General features: G+C 47.9%; 1 protein-coding gene across 2 annotated transcripts in view; it reads right to left on the bottom strand.

Moving 5' to 3' along the window:
- Positions 1-19766, bottom strand: part of COLQ (collagen like tail subunit of asymmetric acetylcholinesterase) — a 153677-nt gene that overhangs the window by 58008 nt on the left and 75903 nt on the right. For both annotated transcript variants that reach the window (XM_075316675.1, XM_075316677.1), the window contains exons 5-7: positions 15043-15069; positions 7790-7861; positions 6070-6132 (exon numbers count right to left, since the gene is read on the bottom strand). In XM_075316675.1, coding sequence (XP_075172790.1) covers positions 6070-6132; positions 7790-7861; positions 15043-15069 — 162 coding nt within the window. The remainder of the gene's footprint in view (positions 1-6069; positions 6133-7789; positions 7862-15042; positions 15070-19766) is intronic.

The raw sequence follows: 19766 nt of genomic DNA, 5'->3' as shown, positions 1-19766 counted from the left end.
TCTTTTTACGCATACCCAAATATGTTTCACGCGGCCGCCTCAATGGGCGACGAGCGCCCGGCATCTCTGGCAGACCTACGGTCCCTGTTACAAGCAATCCCCACCAAGAGTGACATTGCAGCTCTGGCTAATCAAGTAGTGGCGGAGTGCAAACAAGAATTTATTCAGCTGCGACAAGATCTCTCTTCACTTACTCACAGGGTAGATACCCTGACAGAGCAACAATCTGATTCTCAGGTATCTATCCGATCTATCCAAGAAACTGCTGAAAACCAATCTAAGCAACTATTTGCCCTCCAGTAGCATGTGGATGACCTAGAGAACAGAAACAGATGAAACAATCTGCGGATTAGAGGTCTTCCGGAATCTATTGCCGCCCCTGATATCCCTGCTGCTCTTCGTTCCATCTTCAACAATTTGTTAAAGAGGCCACCAGGAGCTCCCCTTGAACTTGATAGAGCCCATAGAGCTCTACGCCCTCCGGATCCGGATGACTCCCGCCCAAGAGATATCGTATGCAGAGTACACTTTTTTGCTGTAAAAGAGGCCATTCTACAGGCAGCCAGGAGAAAACAGAACTTATCATACAATGGCTCTACCTTTCGCATAATGCCTGACCTCTCACGACACACTCTGGCCCAACGTGCGACTCTTAAACCCCTCCTTGATGTCTTGAAAGAGAGAGGTCTGCCATTCCGGTGGGGATTTCCGTTTTCCCTATCGGTACAGAAGGACTCCCGATGGATGACCCTGCGTTCTCCAGAGGACCTCCCGGCTTTTATCAAGAGTCTGAATCTGCCTGCAATGTCTATTGCAGCCTGGCCGACTACACTACTCCAGCCGTGGGTGCCCAGGGGACGGCCTACCTCCTCTAGACCACCTCCACCTACTGAGTCCAGCAGGGGGTTGCCTCCGAGAGGAGAAAGGGGTCGCAGGGCGGGCCGCCCGCGTTAGCTGATCCCGAGGAAACCAAAGGCTGACAACACCTGTATGACTTATATCTCTTACAGTAATGAGGCTCACGTGGCTTCCACATGATACCCTTCAGTCTATTCATAGCCCGTATCCCATAAGAATTTATTTCCTTTACCGGCGTCTATGGTTATCCATAATGTTTTTTCTTTCTTAGTATATATGGAGCTCTGCTCGGATATGTCGGACTTCCTTTTTCCCCAAATAGGTTGGGATCCTCTGTCCTGCCTAGATGAGGCGGATATGTTCCCTAGGAACGTTTGTTCGGATTCAGTTAACTATGATAGGCTTTTTTTGCCTGTTGTTCTTCTTGTTTTTTTCTCTTTCTTCCTTTTTTTCCCACTACCTCTTACTTTCCTCAAGTCTCCCCTTCTCCATATCTTCGGCGGCCGGGATGAACGTGTCCGATTCTCTTTCTTAAATATCTCTAATGACTTATTCTTTTATAGATGGCGGACTTAACCATCGCTTCTTTCAATGCCAGGGGCCTCAATGTTCCGGAGAAAAGGACACAGATATTGTATCATCTTCATAAACAGAAGGTGAGAATAGCGTGTTTACAGGAGACACACTTTAAACAAGGACATGCCCCTATTCTTAAAAATAAATATTACCGGACATGGGTATCCTCGGATAACCCTGACTCCCGCTCAAAAGGTGTGGCAATAGCCATCCATAAATCCCTCCCACATCAAATCATAAAGTGCACGACAGATAGTCTTGGCAGATACATTATTCTCTCACTGAGGGTGGGGACCCACATCTTCACGATAATTAACGCGTACGCCCCAAACCAAAAACAGGATAGTTTTATTTCCCGCCTGATCAGTACCGCGATCCCCCTGATACAAGGTACGGTGATTTTATGTGGGGACCTTAATATCACCCTGGACCCTACTTTAGACAACTCAAAAGGGAAATCCAGTATTGCATACACCACTATCAAACGAATTAAAAAAGCTTTACTACGCATGCAGCTGTTCGACACCTGGAGAATACAACACCCATCGGACAGAGACTACAGTTTCTATTCCCACACCCAGGATTCATATAGCCGTCTTGATTACATACTGATACAACATAGCGCGCTCCCTTGGGTCCAACGCACGAGAATGGATAATATATTATGGTCAGACCATGCGCCGGTATATTGCACGATTGAGATCCCCTCCCTTATGGCTCCTAGGGGGTCGTGGCGGCTGAACGAGTCATTGCTACTGGATGAGCTTTGCGTTTCGGATATCCAGACCTCCATTGCAAGATTCATGGAGGACCACTCAGTAGATGACACAGCCCCCACGTATAAGTGGGAGGCACTGAAATGTGTCCTACGTGGTATTTTTATTAAGCATGGGTCTCGAATCAAGAAAGAGAAAGCCCAAGACATAGTAAAAGCTCTCCATAGGGTATCTGAGCTGGAGCTCATCCACAAGCAAGCTTTATCGGCCACGAACTTACGGGCACTCCTGCAGGCTAGATTCGAGGTTAAGAAACTGCTTGATTCCTCATATCAGCGTTTGATACAGGTAGGGAAGGGGAAGTTTTATGAGTTTGGGGATAAACCCGGCAGGTTGTTAGCAAACGCGTTGAGGGAGGGCAGAGCTCACACCCTCATTCCCTGCATCAAGAACTCACGCGACGAATTACTTTACGCCACCCCAGACATCTCAAATACCTTTCATGACTATTATTCCAAGTTGTATAATCTACCTGTCGAGCCCCATAGACCGAGTGATGTAAATCCCTCAATGCCCTCACCTTTTAGATGTCCCGACAGTTCTATAATAGACAACCTGGAAAGTCCATTTTTACTGGAAGATTTATTGGCAGTGATTCGCGATACCCCGGGCAATAAATGTCCTGGCCCTGACGGGTTCCCCGCCAAATTTTATAAATCCTTCTCGGAACAATTAGCGCCTCTAATGCTCCTTTCCTTCAATTCAATCTCGGACTCAGTCCCCTTTCCGCCCCACTCCACCACAGCTCATATTTCCCTAATTCAAAAGCCCGGAAAAGATCCCATGACATGTAGCAGTTATAGACCAATATCACTACTTAACGTAGATTTAAAAATTTATGCCAAGCTTTTGGCAAACAGACTTAGCCCCTTGCTCCCTAACTTGATCCACCTTGATCAGGTTGGATTTGTCCCAGGTAGAGAGGCAAGGGACAATACCATAAAAACCCTGGATTTAATCCAACATGCACACAATAAAAAGCTGCCCATGATGTTACTGTCTTTGGATGCTGAGAAGGCTTTCGACAGAGTCTCCTGGCAGTCGTTATCACAGACCCTAGACCATATAGGCCTGGGGCCAGTTTTCTCGTCTAAAATTATGGCGTTATATCACTCCCCGACTGCTCTCCTTAGGATTAATGGCACTCTGACGAAACCCTTCTCCATCCGAAACGGGACACGACAGGGTTGCCCCTTGTCACCGTTACTATATGTATTAGTCATGGAACACTTGTTGTCAGCCATCCGGGCTAACCCAGACATACGGGGAATTAGGATTGCCAATCGGGAGCATAAATGCGCTGCTTTCGCCGATGATCTTCTGATATATTTAAGTAGCCCCACCACATCCCTCCCGTCCTTAATGTTGGAACTAAACCGGTTTAGTAAGTGGTCCAATTTTAAAATTAATTTTGATAAATCAGAGGCCCTAAATATCTCCTTGCCCCAATCGACTGTAAATGTTATAAAACCAAACTTCCCCTTTAGATGGCCACCCCATGGTAGCATCGGATACTTAGGCATCAAGATTCCATCTGACCTATCCAGACTCTTTCAATTAAACTACCAGAGTTTTCTGTCACGGCTCGAGGGGGATCTGACTCGGTGGCATGGGGGCACTCTTTCATGGTTTGGCAGGATCAGTGCACTCAGGATGACGGCCCTCCCGAGATTGCTATATTTGCTGCAGACGGCCCCGGTCTATGTACCGGCAACCTATTGGGCCAAGATGCAGCGCATGTTCGGTAGATTTGTCTGGTCTGGAAGACGCCCTCGTATTGGAAGTGGCGTCTTGACTAGGACCAAAGGTGCAGGAGGAACGGGGCTGCCCGATTGTAGGCGATACTACTTGGCGGCAGCTCATGCCAGGGTTTTGGATCTTCTACATAATTCTAGCTCTAAACTGTGGGTTAGCCTGGCACAAGAAATATGCCCCTTATCAATTCCGACCCTGCCGTGGACCTGGCCACTCCTCACCAAACATAAGATTGAGATGTCTTATAGCACCAAGCAGACTCTAAAAACGGTGCATTCTGGGCCGTCACGTAATCTCCTGATCCAACCTAGAGGGCCCCTTATGCCACTGACGGACAACCCGGAGTTTCTGCCGGGGGCATCTTCCAACAATTTTCTAGGAAGCACGAAATTGAACCCCTTGAGGCTAAATCGAGTGATTCCGAGGGGGTCCATTATCCCACTTCAGGAGATAGTAGAGAGTTGTAATTTTAAACTACGTTTTCATTTTGAATATGCCCAACTCAAGCACTTCTTGACTTCCCAAGATACTATCATGACTCACCCCTCACCCCAAACCCCTTTTGAAAATCTATGCACAGGTTCCTCTAATACGCGCCATGCTATATCAAGGGTGTACAAGCTTCTGACGAGTACAGTAGAGGCGTCGCCTCCTCGCTTCTGTAAAGCTTGGGAGTTAGAGCTCAACCAACCGATTACCGGGAGCCAATGGGAACGTTGTTATCGCCTGACCCACAGGTCCGTGATTGCCTCTAGGATGCAGGAAACTAGCTATAAAATACTTTCCAGGTGGTACAGGGTTCCGGCGTCTCTACACGCGTGGTGCCCCGAAATACCTGACTCTTGCTGGCGATGTGGAGCCTCGGGAGGCACCATGTCCCACATCTGGTGGCACTGCCCGAGCCTGTCGGTCTTTTGGAGCAAGGTACTGGCAGCCATACGGGGGGCCACAGGAATTGTGGTCCCCAGTCGCCCGGAGGCAGTTTTACTGTATATCTTTGACGTATCAGAAAAGGTTTTTAGGAAATCGATCCTAGGCCACCTTCTCCAGGCCGCCAAGACCGTGATTCCTCGGCGGTGGAAAGATCCTAACCCCCCGACGGTAGATGAGTGGATAACAGAGGTAAATGTTATTCACCGCATGGAAATGGTGATGGCCCAATCTCGAGGGCAGACGGTGGAAACGGCCTCCAAGTGGTTCCAATGGGACTCCTTCTTGTCTAGTAAAACACTTCTTGAACTACTTTAACCTCCGGATGGGGGGCACTCTGGCCTTTTCTTTTCCAGATAGTTCACACCGCACTTTTGACAAAGTTTCAGCTCAACGGACGTTGCATCAGTCCCGGTCGCCTCACTCTGCTTTCTATTCTCTCCCTTCTCTGCACTACCCCTATTTCTCTAGACTCTGTGACTTCCTCTTGTTTGAATATCTTCTCCTTGATTTATCGTTTTATTGTTTTGTTTTTTTTTTTTAAGTGATTATCTATGTTCCATTTATACCATCCATAGAATGTTGCGAAGCCGGCGAAGGCTTGGTTTAGCATTAACTTCTGATCTGTTTCATTTGCAATAGTATGGTTGTATGTTCTAATTTTGTATTTCCTGGAAAAATTAATAAAATCTTAAATTGGAAAAAAGAATATATATATATATATATACCCAATATTTTATATATATATATATATATATATATATATATATATATATATATATATTGCTGTGTATGTGTAGACGTCTGAGTGCAGCTGTTTAAGATGACATGACAGGGGTTTTAGTTGACCTGAAAGTCAAAGAAAGTAGACAGAAATCCTCATGCAGTATACATGTAATAGTCAAACAAATTCTTATGCTATATAACAGCTTATATTTATTTTTTTACCATCCTTCACCGCCATGCTATTTTAGCCTGGTTATCTTTTCATATTATTTCAGATTTCACTTTTACAAATGTGTTTTTTCATGCAGTAGTATCTATGAATTAATTTCCATTTGACTTAAGGATTATTGTTTTATTTGCTAAGCCGTTGACTTTTTGCATCTTCCAGAAAGAAGTTGAAAAACATTAAAATGGCAGTAACCATGATTTTCACACAGTTTTAACAAACCTTTGGGCCCATTGGTCCTCTTGATCCTGTTCCTGCCTGTGATGCAGAATCCCCCTTTTCACCCTGGAAACACATTGAGTGTAAATTAATAAAATGTTCCTGTCCAGTTCTTTAACAAATTGTACTTGATTGCACCATAGCTTTGTCTATTGTATAGTCTATGATCTCCTGTGACATTAGTTTGATATATTGTAAGATCTCCTTTAAGAACACTGTGAGAGTGCTCATGTCTCAGTTGCAGTGTTTCCTCCCGTCCTCCAGAGGGGTGTCTGCTCAGTCTGGAAGAAGGATTTGTGTGGAAGAAGAAAGAGAGAGAAAGCAGCAAGTTTGCAGAACAAGCCAGAAAGAATCTGAGATGCGATGGCCGGCTTTCCTTTTTGCATTGGTCTATGTTGCCTGGGCTGATAGAGACTGCCTGCTGAATGCTGGGCAAGCAGAGACCACTCAGCTAAGTGCTGGACATTCAGAGACTGCTGCCGGAGGGAGAACTGTAATCAGAACAACCTTCCGGGTAAAGCCGGCCTGCCACCTGACTGCTGTTCCCTTCCTGAGTGATCTTTCCCGGTGACTGTTGGTCACTTATGAACTCTCTGCAGTGCTGAAACCTGCCAGACATTTGTAGATCAACATTGCAATCTGCCGATGAACCAGAAATGCCAGGAACAGAACTGTAAGGAGTGTGTTTCCTCAGGGGAACAGTTAGAAGGGGATGCTGGGTCAGCTGTGGTAGAGTTACAAAATATAAAACAATGGGCCAACAGCAAGGAGGTGGACATGGCACCACGACTACCAAGGGAGAAGACGTGTATGGGTCCATGTTGTTTGTAGTGGTAGGCTCTGTAAGCATACTGAGTCCCAAGAAGACCTGAGCCTTACCGTCTCCAGAGGAATCTGGAGACTGGGAAAGCAAACATTTGCTCCTGTACAGCATCAAAGTGAGCCGGACCATTACTTCCTGTCTTGACGTACGGTAATAGGAGAGAATAGCCAACTACTAGAGTTAGACTGTCAATGTAGTAAACTGCAACACAATTGCGCTAAGTTTAGCTTACTGTTAACATAGATAGACTTGTATAGAGCTTAAGTTTTCTTGCCTAAGTGTATACTGTGACTACAAGTAGGGTGACACTGACGCCCCCCTAAACGAAGGATCAGGATTGGGTCATAATTAAGGTAATTTTTTCATCATAATCTTCAGTGATTGCATGCACCTGATCAGTTGATTGTAACTGTGAATAATGTCAACTCTGATTTAATTTGTTCGCTTTGAATTTCTATACCGCCTTCCATTTTCCCATTACTTTCCGTCTCCCTGTTCCTGCACAAGAAAACCCTGTTGGAGATATTACTGAGTTGGATTTATTGCACATTACATTCCTGGCTTGTTCTACAATAGCATATTGTCAGTTTGTTAGTTTTTGTCAGTATGAAGTATTTCAATATTGTTATATCATACACTCATTAATATATAGAGTATATTATATTTTAAAAGTCAAATGCTCCCTATTTGTCTTATCTAATGAATTAAAAATGCTAAAATAGAAATAAATACACAGCGCAGGTTAAAAAAAAATGTATCACAAAGATGTACTGAAAAATAGCGATTGCCTACAATAAGTTTTATTAGTAACAATATCTATTGTTAATTTTGTGGCACAAACGTTTCACAAAATGCTTCCTTATGTCTATATTTCTTATATGGTAGTTGTAAAACACAAACCTTTTGTCCCATTGGTCCTTGAGGTCCTATAGGGCCTGGCATCCCTGGGACACCAGGAGGACCAGTCCTTCCCTAGAAGTTAAAAATCACACACAAAGAATATAACATCTGAACCAAGCACACTACAAGGGAACATGGGTTGTACAGGATTAGAAAAACCATGCTGTTTAATTGTTATACTGGGAATTATACATATCACAAGTTTCAGTATTTCATTTGCCCTGAGATATCCTTTTAAAGGGACCCTGCCAGGTCCTGTATGCACCCAGAACCATGAGCAGTTCTGGGTGCATATTACTAATCCCTAATCCCTCCTAGCAGTCCCTGTATCCAGTAGCATACTGGAAGTTGCAGGACTTCTGTTCACCGGTCACAGAGTACACAGGTACATGTGTCACTGCTGGTGATGCTGCAGTAAATAGCATGTTAGTATACCCCTGTGGGCGTACTAACATGGTAAGAGGGCGGACTAGTTGGGGGGAAGTAACGGCCTTGTGACTAGTCCATGCGCTAATTAGCATATTATAAAAGATCTTTAGAAATACTTTTTGTAAAGATCTCTTTATCTATGCTACTAGATACAGGGACAGTTAGGCAGGGATTAGCAATATGCACCTAGAACTGCTCGTGGTCCTGGGTGCATAGGGGATCTGACAGGTTCCCTTTAAAGACACTTTAAAGGTGTTGGCCACTACTTTTTCTTGGTACCTTATCCTTAGGATAGGTCATCAATATCTGATCAGTGGGGGTGCGACACCTGGCACCCTTGCCGATCAGCCGTCACTGGTGCCATCCGGAAATTCTCGGATGCTGCCGGAACACTGCAGCTCCATGATTTCTATAGTGGCCAAGACTGAACCCCCACGATCAGATATTCATGGCTTATCCAAAAGATAAGTCATCAATAAAAAGTAGTGGCCAACTCCCTTAATTCACATCTGAAAACCTTTATAGCTGAGGATGTATAGAACAGATTATAACATGGACATTTATTACATCTCCTCTTTCAAACCAACCTTTTATTTACTAAGCTCTTTACAAAGGTCAGATAAATATTTTCTTCTGCCTTCTAATCTTGATTTTTTTTTACTTTACTTTTTTTTTTTTACATTCTATCAAGGCTAACCCTCCTATGCTGAATATTATATGGTTGTGTCTATATTTAGGAAACAAATTGGAATGACTGATGCAAACTCTTGGCTACTGTTGATGTGACTGCAGCAGTGATATCACAAATTTAGCCAATCATAGCCTCAACAGTGATGCCGATATAGATGGCACAAGACCACTGAGCCCAATGATTGGCTACAATCAATAGTAACATTATGTTGTCATGCGGTCACCGCTGCAGCTATGTAAAAAAAAAACTAGTGAAACACAGGAGAGCCAGCGCTGGAGCGGAAAGTGGTAGGAATGGCTGAATTTGTTATTTTTACATACAGAAAGCCTTTGCAATAAAAAAATGTAAAAACAGAAAACTCCTTTAATTATATACCAATGATCTTTGTGTCAAAGGCATCCAGTCTTGTTAAAAAAATGTTACTAACTTGCAGGTATAGGGTTATTCTGCAGGTTATTAGCGTTTAAAATCTGCCTGGCACCTGCATATTGAATAACGCTGCCGGGAGGAAATGAACTTTAATCCTCCCGGCAGCATTTAGATGTTAGTCACGAGGGTGGTGCTGGCGATGGGTTCAGTCATCGCTCTGTGTAGCGGCTTTAACCGCGCCCCCAGCACTGACTGACAGCTGCTCAACATTAGAGGATACTGTCAGTCAGTGTGGGAGGCACCGTTAAAGCTGCTGCTCTTGATACACAGAGCGGTGACTGAACCGAAGCCGGTGTAGCCCCCCGCAACTAAAACACAAACGCTACCGGCAGCAGGGTTGAAAATGCAGGTGACGGGCAGGTCAACCCCATATCTGCAGGAGTTTTTTGTCATGACAGTTTTCACTTTAGAGCAGTCCCATCTTTGAGTTCTCTCTAGCTGAGGCTCACCAGAGATCACACACTGTTGTCCTATTCTGTGAAAGTAGTTACATTGCAGTTTATAAATAACACTTTCTTACTTCTGCTTCTAAATCTGAGCACTTCCGACAGAGAGAGGATGTATATGATGTGCAGACCATGTGAGGACCTAAGATATTTGTAGCTTGCCAGCATGGTATCTACTATGTGAGCATCTAAACTCCGCACTTGTATAGCAGCCTGTACAAAGTATTTTTATGATGCACTGTGACTGCCAGCACATCGCACGCTGCTAAGTGAACGTAATAGAAATAGGGGTACTGATAGATTAAAAATAGCAGAGATTAGAGACGAATAATATAATGTTATCTCAAAACTGGAGACTAGATATATCAACTCTATTGTAAAAGTGTATTATTTACAATTCCATTTAACATAGGATCTGGCTGTGGCAGTGACATCATGACCATCCTCATGTGCCTTTCCTGTTACCCACTGCCCAGTCTGCCCAATGTTTATCTAAAACTTCAATACACAACAACCTGTATTATGATTCTGGGCTGAGGAGAGGAGGGCGGATGGGGCAATGTATGTAAAGGGAACTTAAAGGGAACCTGGCAAGATGAAAATGGTATCTGATGCTATAGAGCAGTAGGGGCTGATCAGATTCATATACTGTACATTTTTATGGAAAACGTTTCAGTAAAGTTTTAATTTAATTCACTGAAATCTCTTTTGTTTGTAGTCCAGTGGGCCGTCCTATTCAATGATTGACAGTTTTCCTTGTATGATTTCGCATTCAGAGATAAAACTGCCCACTGGACTCCTATGTGTACAAACACAAGGGATTTCAATGAATAAAACACAAGCAGGGCCGTATTTACCATTAGGCACTTGAGGGCACGTGCCTGGGGCGGCGCCTTCCAGGCGGCGCCCAGACCAAAACTTAAAAAAAATATTTATTTTTTTTTAAATCTTCCTCCCGCCTCCAAACTCTTTATTAAATCCGGCGCCTTTTTGAAGGAGGGAGGGGGTGCCGCAGTCATTTATAGTCACGTCTATAACACGCGAATATAAATGAAACTGTGAGCGCGCCGGCAGTTCCGGGGTCAGAGGAGCTGCAATCAGCTCCCCGCCCCGACATGCTGCCGTGCGCTCACTGTGCAGAGGTCACAGCAGCGTGAGGCAGCGCGACGCAGAGGAGGACGGGAGATGGAGCCGCCGCCGAGCAAGATGTCAGCTCCTGCCGCCGCCGCCACCACCACTGCGGAGAACGGGAGATAGAGCCGCCGCAGAGGAAGATGGGAGGTCCCGCCGCCGAGAACGGGAGATGCAGCCTGGAGCAGGTAAGCGCTTTACAGCCGAAGACAGCGCCGAACAAGCAACCCGGGGGGCGGGTGCGCGCAACATGGAGGATGAGGGGGATGGGGCATGATGTGGGGGCGCAACATGGAGGATGGGGGGGATGAAGCACGATGTGGGGGCGCCACATGGAGGATGGGGGGGGATGAAGCATGATGTGGGGGCGCAACATGGAGGATGGGGGGATGAAGCATGATGTGGGGGCGCAACATGGAGGATGGGGGGGGGTGAAGCATGATGTGGGGGCGCAACATGGAGGATGGGGGGAATGAAGCTAGATGTGGGGGCGCAACATGGAGGATGGGGGGGGTGAAGCATGATGTGGGGGCGCAACATGGAGGATGGGGGGGATGAAGCATGATGTGGGGGCGCAACATGGAGGAAGGGGGATGAAGCACGATGTGGGGCACAACATGGAGGATGGGGCGGATTAAGCACGATGTGGGTGCGTAACATGGAGGATGGGGGGGATGAAGCACGATGTGGGGGCGCAACATAGAGGATGGGGGGATGAAGCACGATGTGGGGGTGCAACATGGAGGATGGGGGGGATTAAGCACGATGTGGGGGCACAACATAGAGGATGGGGGGGATTAAGCACGATGTGGGGGCGCAACATGGAGGATGGGGGGGATGAAGCACGATGTGGGGGCGCAACATGGAGGATGGGGGGGATGAAACACGTTATGGGGCGCAACATGGAGGATGGGGGGATGAAGCACGATGTGGGGGCACAACATGGAGGATGGGGGGATTAAGCACGATGTGGGTGCGTAACATGGAGGATGGGGGGGATGAAGAACGATGTGGGGGCGCAACATGGAGGATGGGGGGGATGAAGCACGATGTGGGGGCGCAACATAGAGGATGGGGGGATGAAGCACGATGTGGGGGCGCAACATGGAGGATGGGGGGGATGAAGCATGATGTGGGGGCGCAACATGGAGGATGGGGGGGATGAAGCATGATGTGGGGGCGCAACATGGAGGATGGGGGTGATGAAGCATGATGTGGGGGCGCAATATGGAGGATGGAGCAGGATAGGGGTGCATCTGCACTGGTGATGGAGCAAAATGGGAAAATGGGGGGGGAGGGAAAATGAGGGTGGTGGACAGTATAGCGAATGGGAGTTGCAGTATGGAGAATAGGAGGCATGGTATGGGGAATCATGGGGGGTGCTCGGTATGGAAGGGGAACCATGGGGGGGGGCTTGGTATGGAGAAGGGGCAGCATGGGGAGCGCTCAGTTAGGAGCCTGGGAGGGCTCGGTATACAGAATGCGATGCAGAAGGTTCATTATAGAGTGGGGACAGCATGAGGGGGACAGTGAAGTGGGGGCTGCATGGAGAGGTGGGGACAGTGGAGTCATAGTTCATAAGTGAGGATGGTCTGGAGGGTATAATTCAGTGTTGAGGACAGTGGGGGTTTTCATTTTAGGGGGAAGTGTAGTGGAAATGTAATAGGAGAGAATGTGGAGGCTGTATACTATAAGTGACGCGGTGTAAGGTCATTTTTTGTGCAGTGAGCTCAGTGATGGGCAGTTATTTATTCTTGGGCACAGCCTGGTTACTCTTTAGTGAGGAGAATTATGAGTCTGTCACCAGGTTTTTGCCACCTAATTTGAGAGCAGCATAATGTAGGGGCAGAGATCCTGATTCCAGTGTTGTCACTTACTGGGCTGCTTAGTGTAGTTTTGATAAAATCACTGTTTAATCAGCAGTAGTTATCATTACAGGACTACTTGGTGTGCTGCAGGTAGTCCAGCATATTCATGAGCTCTGTGTAGCTGCGAGATCTGCAGCAGAGAAAATGACAGCAAACAGCTCAGTAAGTGACATATTGCTGGAATCAGGGTCTCTGTCTCTACATTATGCTGCTCTCAGCTGGGGGAGCAAAAACCTGGTGACAGATTCCCTATACGGGCACCATTGCAGTATGTGCTGCAGCAGACCAAACAAGAGGGAAGTCTTGGGAGACGCAGGACAATGTGTTGCTAAGAACGATGACATTATACTTTTAGATAAATCAGTTTCCCATCTTTGGCTGCAGTGTGAATGCTGCTTTAAAGGGGTTTTCTCACATTGGAAACTTACCCTCTATCCTTGGGATGGGGAATAACTTTCCAATCGCTGGGGGTCCGACTACCGTGGCCCCGAGTGTTTCCGAGAACCATAACATGCAGACAGAATGGATTCCGGGAGTAAAATTTCATAGTCCTGTCTCCTGAGCTGTGCACTTAAGAGGTCTTTTGAGCAATTGGTGGGGGTCTCAAGTCCCACCCCATGATGCCCCTTCTCCCTACTGAGCCCACCTCTGCCCTACTAATCTCCTCAGAATTAATGGACCTAAACATATAAGATCTCCTCCAAAAGTTAAGTCTACTGCCTGGGACTAATCAGTATTGTGGTTCTTATATGGTCCACAGTCTAATGATGGCTGGTAACAACTACCAGCATCTCCTAACCATTGTTAAGGACATACTGGGAGGTGTACGTTAATGCAATGCATATATGTATATGGGTCTAACCTAACACTGCACTTGATTGCTGTACGAAGTTGGCAACGTATTCATGTACTGATGGTGGTTTTGGTGATGTATTATTGTCTTTAGGGTGGGTTTGGTGATGTATTATTGTATTTAGGGTGGTTTTGGTGATGTATTACTGTATTGACAGTAGTTCTGTTGATGTATTACTGTACTAACTGGTTTTGGTTATGTATTCTTGTATTTAGTGTGGTTTTAGTTATGTATTACTGTACTGATGGTGGTTCTGGTGATAGTCATGTGGCTGTTGTAATCTTTACTTTATCAGTCTTGATCCTAAAACATAGGGTCAGTGTGCTGGACTAAAAATACAGCTATCTGCATGTCTGTCAGCCGAATAAGTAATAGACTAAAGCCCCCATACAGTATAGTCTGATCTTTCAGCCGACAGCTATCTTGCTCGGCTCTCCCATATACAGGAGCACTCATTCTGCCAAGTGTTTCTGTGTTCTCTATTAGAGCCGCTGCTGGACATCTCCGGCAGCAGCTTATCATTTAGAGGATATTAGGATCTACGCCTCCGTAATCGGACATGCTGGATCCTTATCCCCCCCCCCCCGGCAATCAGAATTGAGAGCCCCCATTCACATTGGGCTGTCAGCAGAACCTGTCGATATTGGTGGGTTTAGACCACTTTAGCTTAATGTGTATGTGTACTACTATCTGAAGGCTCTGGGCTCTATCAGGGAATGTGCACACCTCTTGTAGTTCTCGGTGAACCCCTGGAATTATTCAGACAGAAAACACTTCAGGACAGTCATCATTTTATCCTGAAGCAAATATATATTTTTTTTTTGCTGTTGCTTCTTGGTTGTTTTTTCCAACATCTTTTAGCTACTGGATTTTACTTATTTTTTAAATGAACTAGTAAGCGGCATCCAAGCAGCAGCCGCCATATAATGGACCGGTCACTGTCAGCCGCTTCATGTCTGAGGAAACCTGACGCTCTTAAAAAACTTCAAAGACTGAATATATGGACAGCAAGTCTTTTTTACACTGCAGTGTATGAGTTCATTTCTTTAATATTTAGAATTTGGGGTTTTTGGGCGGGTTACAGGGCGGATCTGTCTGAAAACAAAATGCTGTGTGCACATACCCTTAATCTGACTGATCAGAAGGGGGCGCCACCACTGACAGTGCCTAGGGCAGCAAAAACCCCAAATACGGCCCTGAACACAAGTTATACTGAATCATTTACTACAAACCTATATATGTCATTCTTCTCAGGTTCTTCATCTGAATACCACGCTGTCCACAGATCAGACTGCATGTACGATGTAACAGATTCCTTTTAGCATGAACTATAACCTCGAAATCTAAACTTCAGAAAAGCACATTATATGCACAAGGGTATTAAGAGGACTGAAAATTCACTTTACCTTTCTTCCTGGCCTACCAATTTCACCCTGTAAAACAGAAAAAGGTTAGAATTAGTGACAATATATAAAAATGTTTTCAAATGCACGGCCTGTGGAAAATAAAAACCATAGATCCTCATGTGCAGTTTTTATGGGGAGTGTTTCCCTGAAAAGCTCAGTCATTTTTGCTTTACATCTCTCCTTTTTCTTAAAGGGGTGGTCTGATGTCAATCTACATTTCATTCTAAATCCCTATCTATTTGGTGCAGTAAACTAAGCTATTTTCTAATACACTTGTATTTCAAATTTCGTACCATTTCCCAACCCAACTACACTGCTATTCTATTTATTTATTCTCTGATGATGCTTTGTTAAGCATCCCAATGAATGCTGGGATACTGAAACAAAGTATCATCAAAGCAAGAGGCAGAGGCTACGGTCACAGTTACGACAGCATCCACTGTGTTCTTGATTCAGGTCAATCAGGCAGCAGCAGCACAGTGACCATACCCGGCATGCAAGATACCAGTGACATTGCTCTGTTGCAGGCTGATTATTACTGATCTGAGCTAACAACAGAGTGGATGCAGTCACTGTGCAGATTGTACAGTGCACAGCGAGCAGGGAGGGACACAGCACAAGTCAACACAGCCCCAGAAATGAGCTTTGTTTCAGGGAGACAGCAGGGGCTGTAAAGGCCACGTCTCACTAAGCAACATCGCTAGCAACATCGCTGCTGAGGCACGACTTTTGTGACATAGCAGCGATGTTGCTGTGTGTGACATCCAGCAACAACCTGGTCCCTGCTGTGAGGTCGCTGGTTGTTGCTGAATGTCCTGGACCATTTTTTAGTTGTTGCTGTCCCGCTGTGAAGCACACATCGCTGTGTGTGACAGCGACAGAGCAACAACTAAATGTGCAGGCAGCAGCAGCCGGCTTCTGCGGACGCTGGTAACCAATGTAAATATCGGGTAACCAAGAAGCCCTTTCCTTGGTTACCCGATATTTACCTTCGTTACCAGCGTCCGCCGCTCTCACGCTGTCAGTGCCGGCTCCCTGTGTCGCGGGCGGAGGAGGGAACGCTGCGCTCTCCCACTGCTCAGGTCCGGCTGCTACTGCTACTGCTCGGTGGTGGCTCGAGCGGTGGGCCGGATCCCGGGGACTCGAGCGGCGCTCCTCGTCCGTGAGTGAAAAGGGGGATGGTTTTGGGGGTTTATTGTCTGTGACGCCACCCACGGTTGTGGTGAGGTTGTGACACCACCACTGCTCTGGACGGGGATCCCGGGAGCGATGACAGGGAGCAGATAGGATGTTGTTTTCTCCCCTCCGTGGGTAGGGGGTTGGTTGTCCCGGGGCCCGGTGAGGGGTAGGGATGGATGGCAGGCGGGTTACGGGGCCTGGTGAGGTGCAGGGTCGGGGGGGCAGCGCTGTGCCGCACGGCACGGTGGTACTCACTCAGCCAATGATGTACACAGAGTCTCCGGTAAAACAAACGGCTGGATGGACGGGTCCCACAGACGGCTGCGGTGTTGTTCCTCCCGGCAGGTTGATGGTGACTGCCTTTCCCTGCACCTGTGTAGTGTAAACGGTTCCAATGGGTTCCCACCGGTAACCCGCTCCCCAGCTTTGAAGATTGCTGAAGGAGCCCCTTTTGTCCGCAGGCTCTGGCCCTGGGAACTGCAGCCCCGGCGGTGACCGTGTTTCCCTCTCTCGGTTGGACTGTTGCCTTCTGCCGGGACTTGATTGCTGGGAAACCCAGGAGGTTCCCTTCGCTAACGGATTTGGAAATTTCAACGGCAACTCCTGGCCTTGCCGGGGTCCATAAGCCCTGCCGGATGGTGCTGGCTTCTCTTTGCGTACCGGTCCGGTACCGCCGGGCCACCGCCCGTCCACGGTCCTTACGGCTGGCTCTGATAGGCCTCTCCTGCAGACGGTCACCACCGTCTGCCAACCTTGCTGTACTGTCCGGGCCACACACCCGGACCAACTTCAGACTGCTCAACTGCCACTTTACTCTTCACTTCCCTAACTGATCTGATCTGCTTTTCCCGCCTCCAGGACTGTGAACTCCTCGGTGGGCGGGACCAACTGCCTGGCCCACCCCCTGGTGTGAACATCAGCCCCTGGAGGGAGGCAACAAAGGTTTTTGTTTGACTTCGGTGTGCCTGACCGGGGTGTGGGGTGTGTTGGTGTAGTGCTTGTGACGTCCTGGCTTGTCCAGGGCGCCACATTCCCCCTTAGTAAAATGCAGACCGTCCGCGGGCTGCCCGTCCATCACCGGTTTTATTTTCACAAACTGGAAAAGATAAGAAAACGGTAAAACACATATATACATTTGCAATCTTCCCACATCGGGAGGTACGGTACTTAAACGTTACTAAAACGGTGTCGGCTTCCGCTCTCTCCCACCCAAGCAACCTGGCCCTGATGCTGCCCCTAAGCAAACGGGCAGCACCCCTTGACCCCAGTCCAGCACAAGCTGCCCGAGCGGGTTCTGTCCTTTTCAGGGGTTGCGGTAGTGGCGGGCCTGGGCCATCCCTTTCCTCCAGGCCCATCCTCCAAATCAGCCTCTCCGGAGGCGGCAACGGTAAAAGCCTTAAACATATTTATTTACAAACCACCAGTTCGTGGTTGCCCTGCCAGTTCTCGGGCTTGTCCATAGCAGTTTCTACGCAGTGGTTGTAAACAGTCCCCACGGGGACAACAGTTGCCGGCAACGACCGGTTCCAATCAAGCTGCAAATCAGGTAACATCTTCGGTAATCATTCTTTCACTTATCATTCTTTCAAACTTTTAAAACGGTATTTTTAACACACAAAGCCCCCTTTACAGGGGAGTTTCCCTGTACCTAAGTGGGGGTCTACCTAGGTTGGAACGAGTGGACCTTCGGGGTCCGGTATCAGTGGTGACAGGCAATGGGGCAGGGGGAACGATCAGTTCCTTCTCCCCGCTATCATGTGGGGCAGGTGGAGGCGTAGGGGAGCTGGGTACAGGTTCATCCCTGGGCACTGGTTTATGGTCGGTCACTTCCATTACTCTCTCATCCACGGGTTGTGGGAACAGTATCACTGGAAGAATCACCGCACCGTTCTGTGTAGGCCAGTCTGCCGGGAAATCACCCATCACTGTATGGATTACCTCCTTTTCTTTCTCCGCCGGTCTGGGAACTGGAGTTTCAGCCGCTACCCTCAATGCTGGTGGGCACCTGTTTAGATGGTCTCAGGAAACCGTGGCAAAGGTTCCTCCTTGGTCATGGCTGATTTGGTAAGCCTTCCCGTCTTCCCATTCTGTGGGCTCTATTACATATGGGGTACATTCCCATTGATCATCCAGCTTGTGGGTCCTCCTTTTTCGCTTCAGGACTACATCTCCAGGCTGGAAGGGACCAGCAGACGCCTTCTTGTTGAAACACTGCTCCTGTTGTCCCCGACTTTGACACAAGTTCCTCTCAACATATTCCTGGACCTGGCGGTACTGCGCCCTCCGCTGAGTGTCCCAGTCAGCCGTTGAAGGGAGTGTTTCCGGGGCTTCCACCCCATTTCTAGATCCACTGGTAGCCGGCCGGGGCGAGCCCTCATCAGGTATGCTGGAGTGCATTTCGTCGAGCTGGAAGGAATGTTGTTATACATATCAACCAAGTCGGGTAGCTTCTCCGGCCACAGGTTCCGCTCTTCCAGCGGCAACGTTTTAAGGAGGTTCAGGACCAGGTGGTTCATCTTTTCACACATGCCATTGGTTTGGGCATGGTAAGGCGTGGTCCGGATTTTCTTGCAGCCGTACAACTGGCAGAACTCTTGGAAAACCTCTGCTTCGAAGGCCAGGCCTTGGTCGGTAAGCACCTTTTCAGGGTACCCATGTGGTCGGCAGAAATAAGCCTGGAATGCTCTAGCGGCGGACTTTCGCAGCCAGTTCTTCCATCATGCCACTTGGGGTTGCCGGTACTGGCAGTGCCTGGAGGACAGGGGCCACGACGACGGGAGCCGTCTCAGCTGGCCATGGAGCTGCCTCAGGGACTTCCGCTGCTGGAGGCTGCAGGGCTTTAATGGCCCGTTCCTTTAACACGACAAAGCCAACATCAGGGTGTTCTAAGGCCCAGAGCCGAAGTTGCTTACGGTCCTCTGAGGACCTCATCCCTTGTACAAACTGTACCACCAGCATTTTTTTGCTGTCCGCATCGTTGATGGGGTCTACCCGCTTCAGTGTGTGAAGGGCGGTTTGTAGACGCAAGACATAGTCCCGAATGCTATCCGCAGGCCGTTGCCGGCATTGGTAAAACTGCATCTACAGCTCGGCTTCGGTACGGGTCTCAAAGGCAGCCTGTAACTTCTCGAAGATGGTGGCTACAGAGAACCGGTCCCCCTCGGCCCAGGTCTCCGCCTCCTGCTCAGCTGCGCCAGTTAGCTGCCCCAGCACTACCGCTGCACGTTGCTTATCGGTTAGGGGGTACAACTCTAGTAGCGGGCTAAGCTTCTTCCGGAAAACCTGCAACGCATCAGGTTTCCCATCGTACTGCGGCAGCCAGGTAGCTCTGGGCACATAGGGCAAGGAGAACGGCATCACCTGAGCGAGCGCTGGGGCCACAGCACCTCCCGCCAGCGCGGCCGGGACCTGGGCAGGCCCATTCCCATCTGAAGGTGCCACCGCGGCTGCGTCCACCGCTCCTCCAGCGGCTCCGTCGGGTGCAGACATCTTATTTCCGTCCCCCTTAGTCTTTTTCCGGCTCCTCCTCTACAGGGACGGGATTT

The sequence above is a fragment of the Anomaloglossus baeobatrachus genome, chromosome 6 (assembly GCF_048569485.1).
Source record: "Anomaloglossus baeobatrachus isolate aAnoBae1 chromosome 6, aAnoBae1.hap1, whole genome shotgun sequence".
Lineage (NCBI taxonomy): Eukaryota > Metazoa > Chordata > Amphibia > Anura > Aromobatidae > Anomaloglossus > Anomaloglossus baeobatrachus.
The sequence above is the reverse complement of the archived record's forward strand: the minus strand, read 5'-3'. Positions and strand labels throughout refer to the sequence as shown.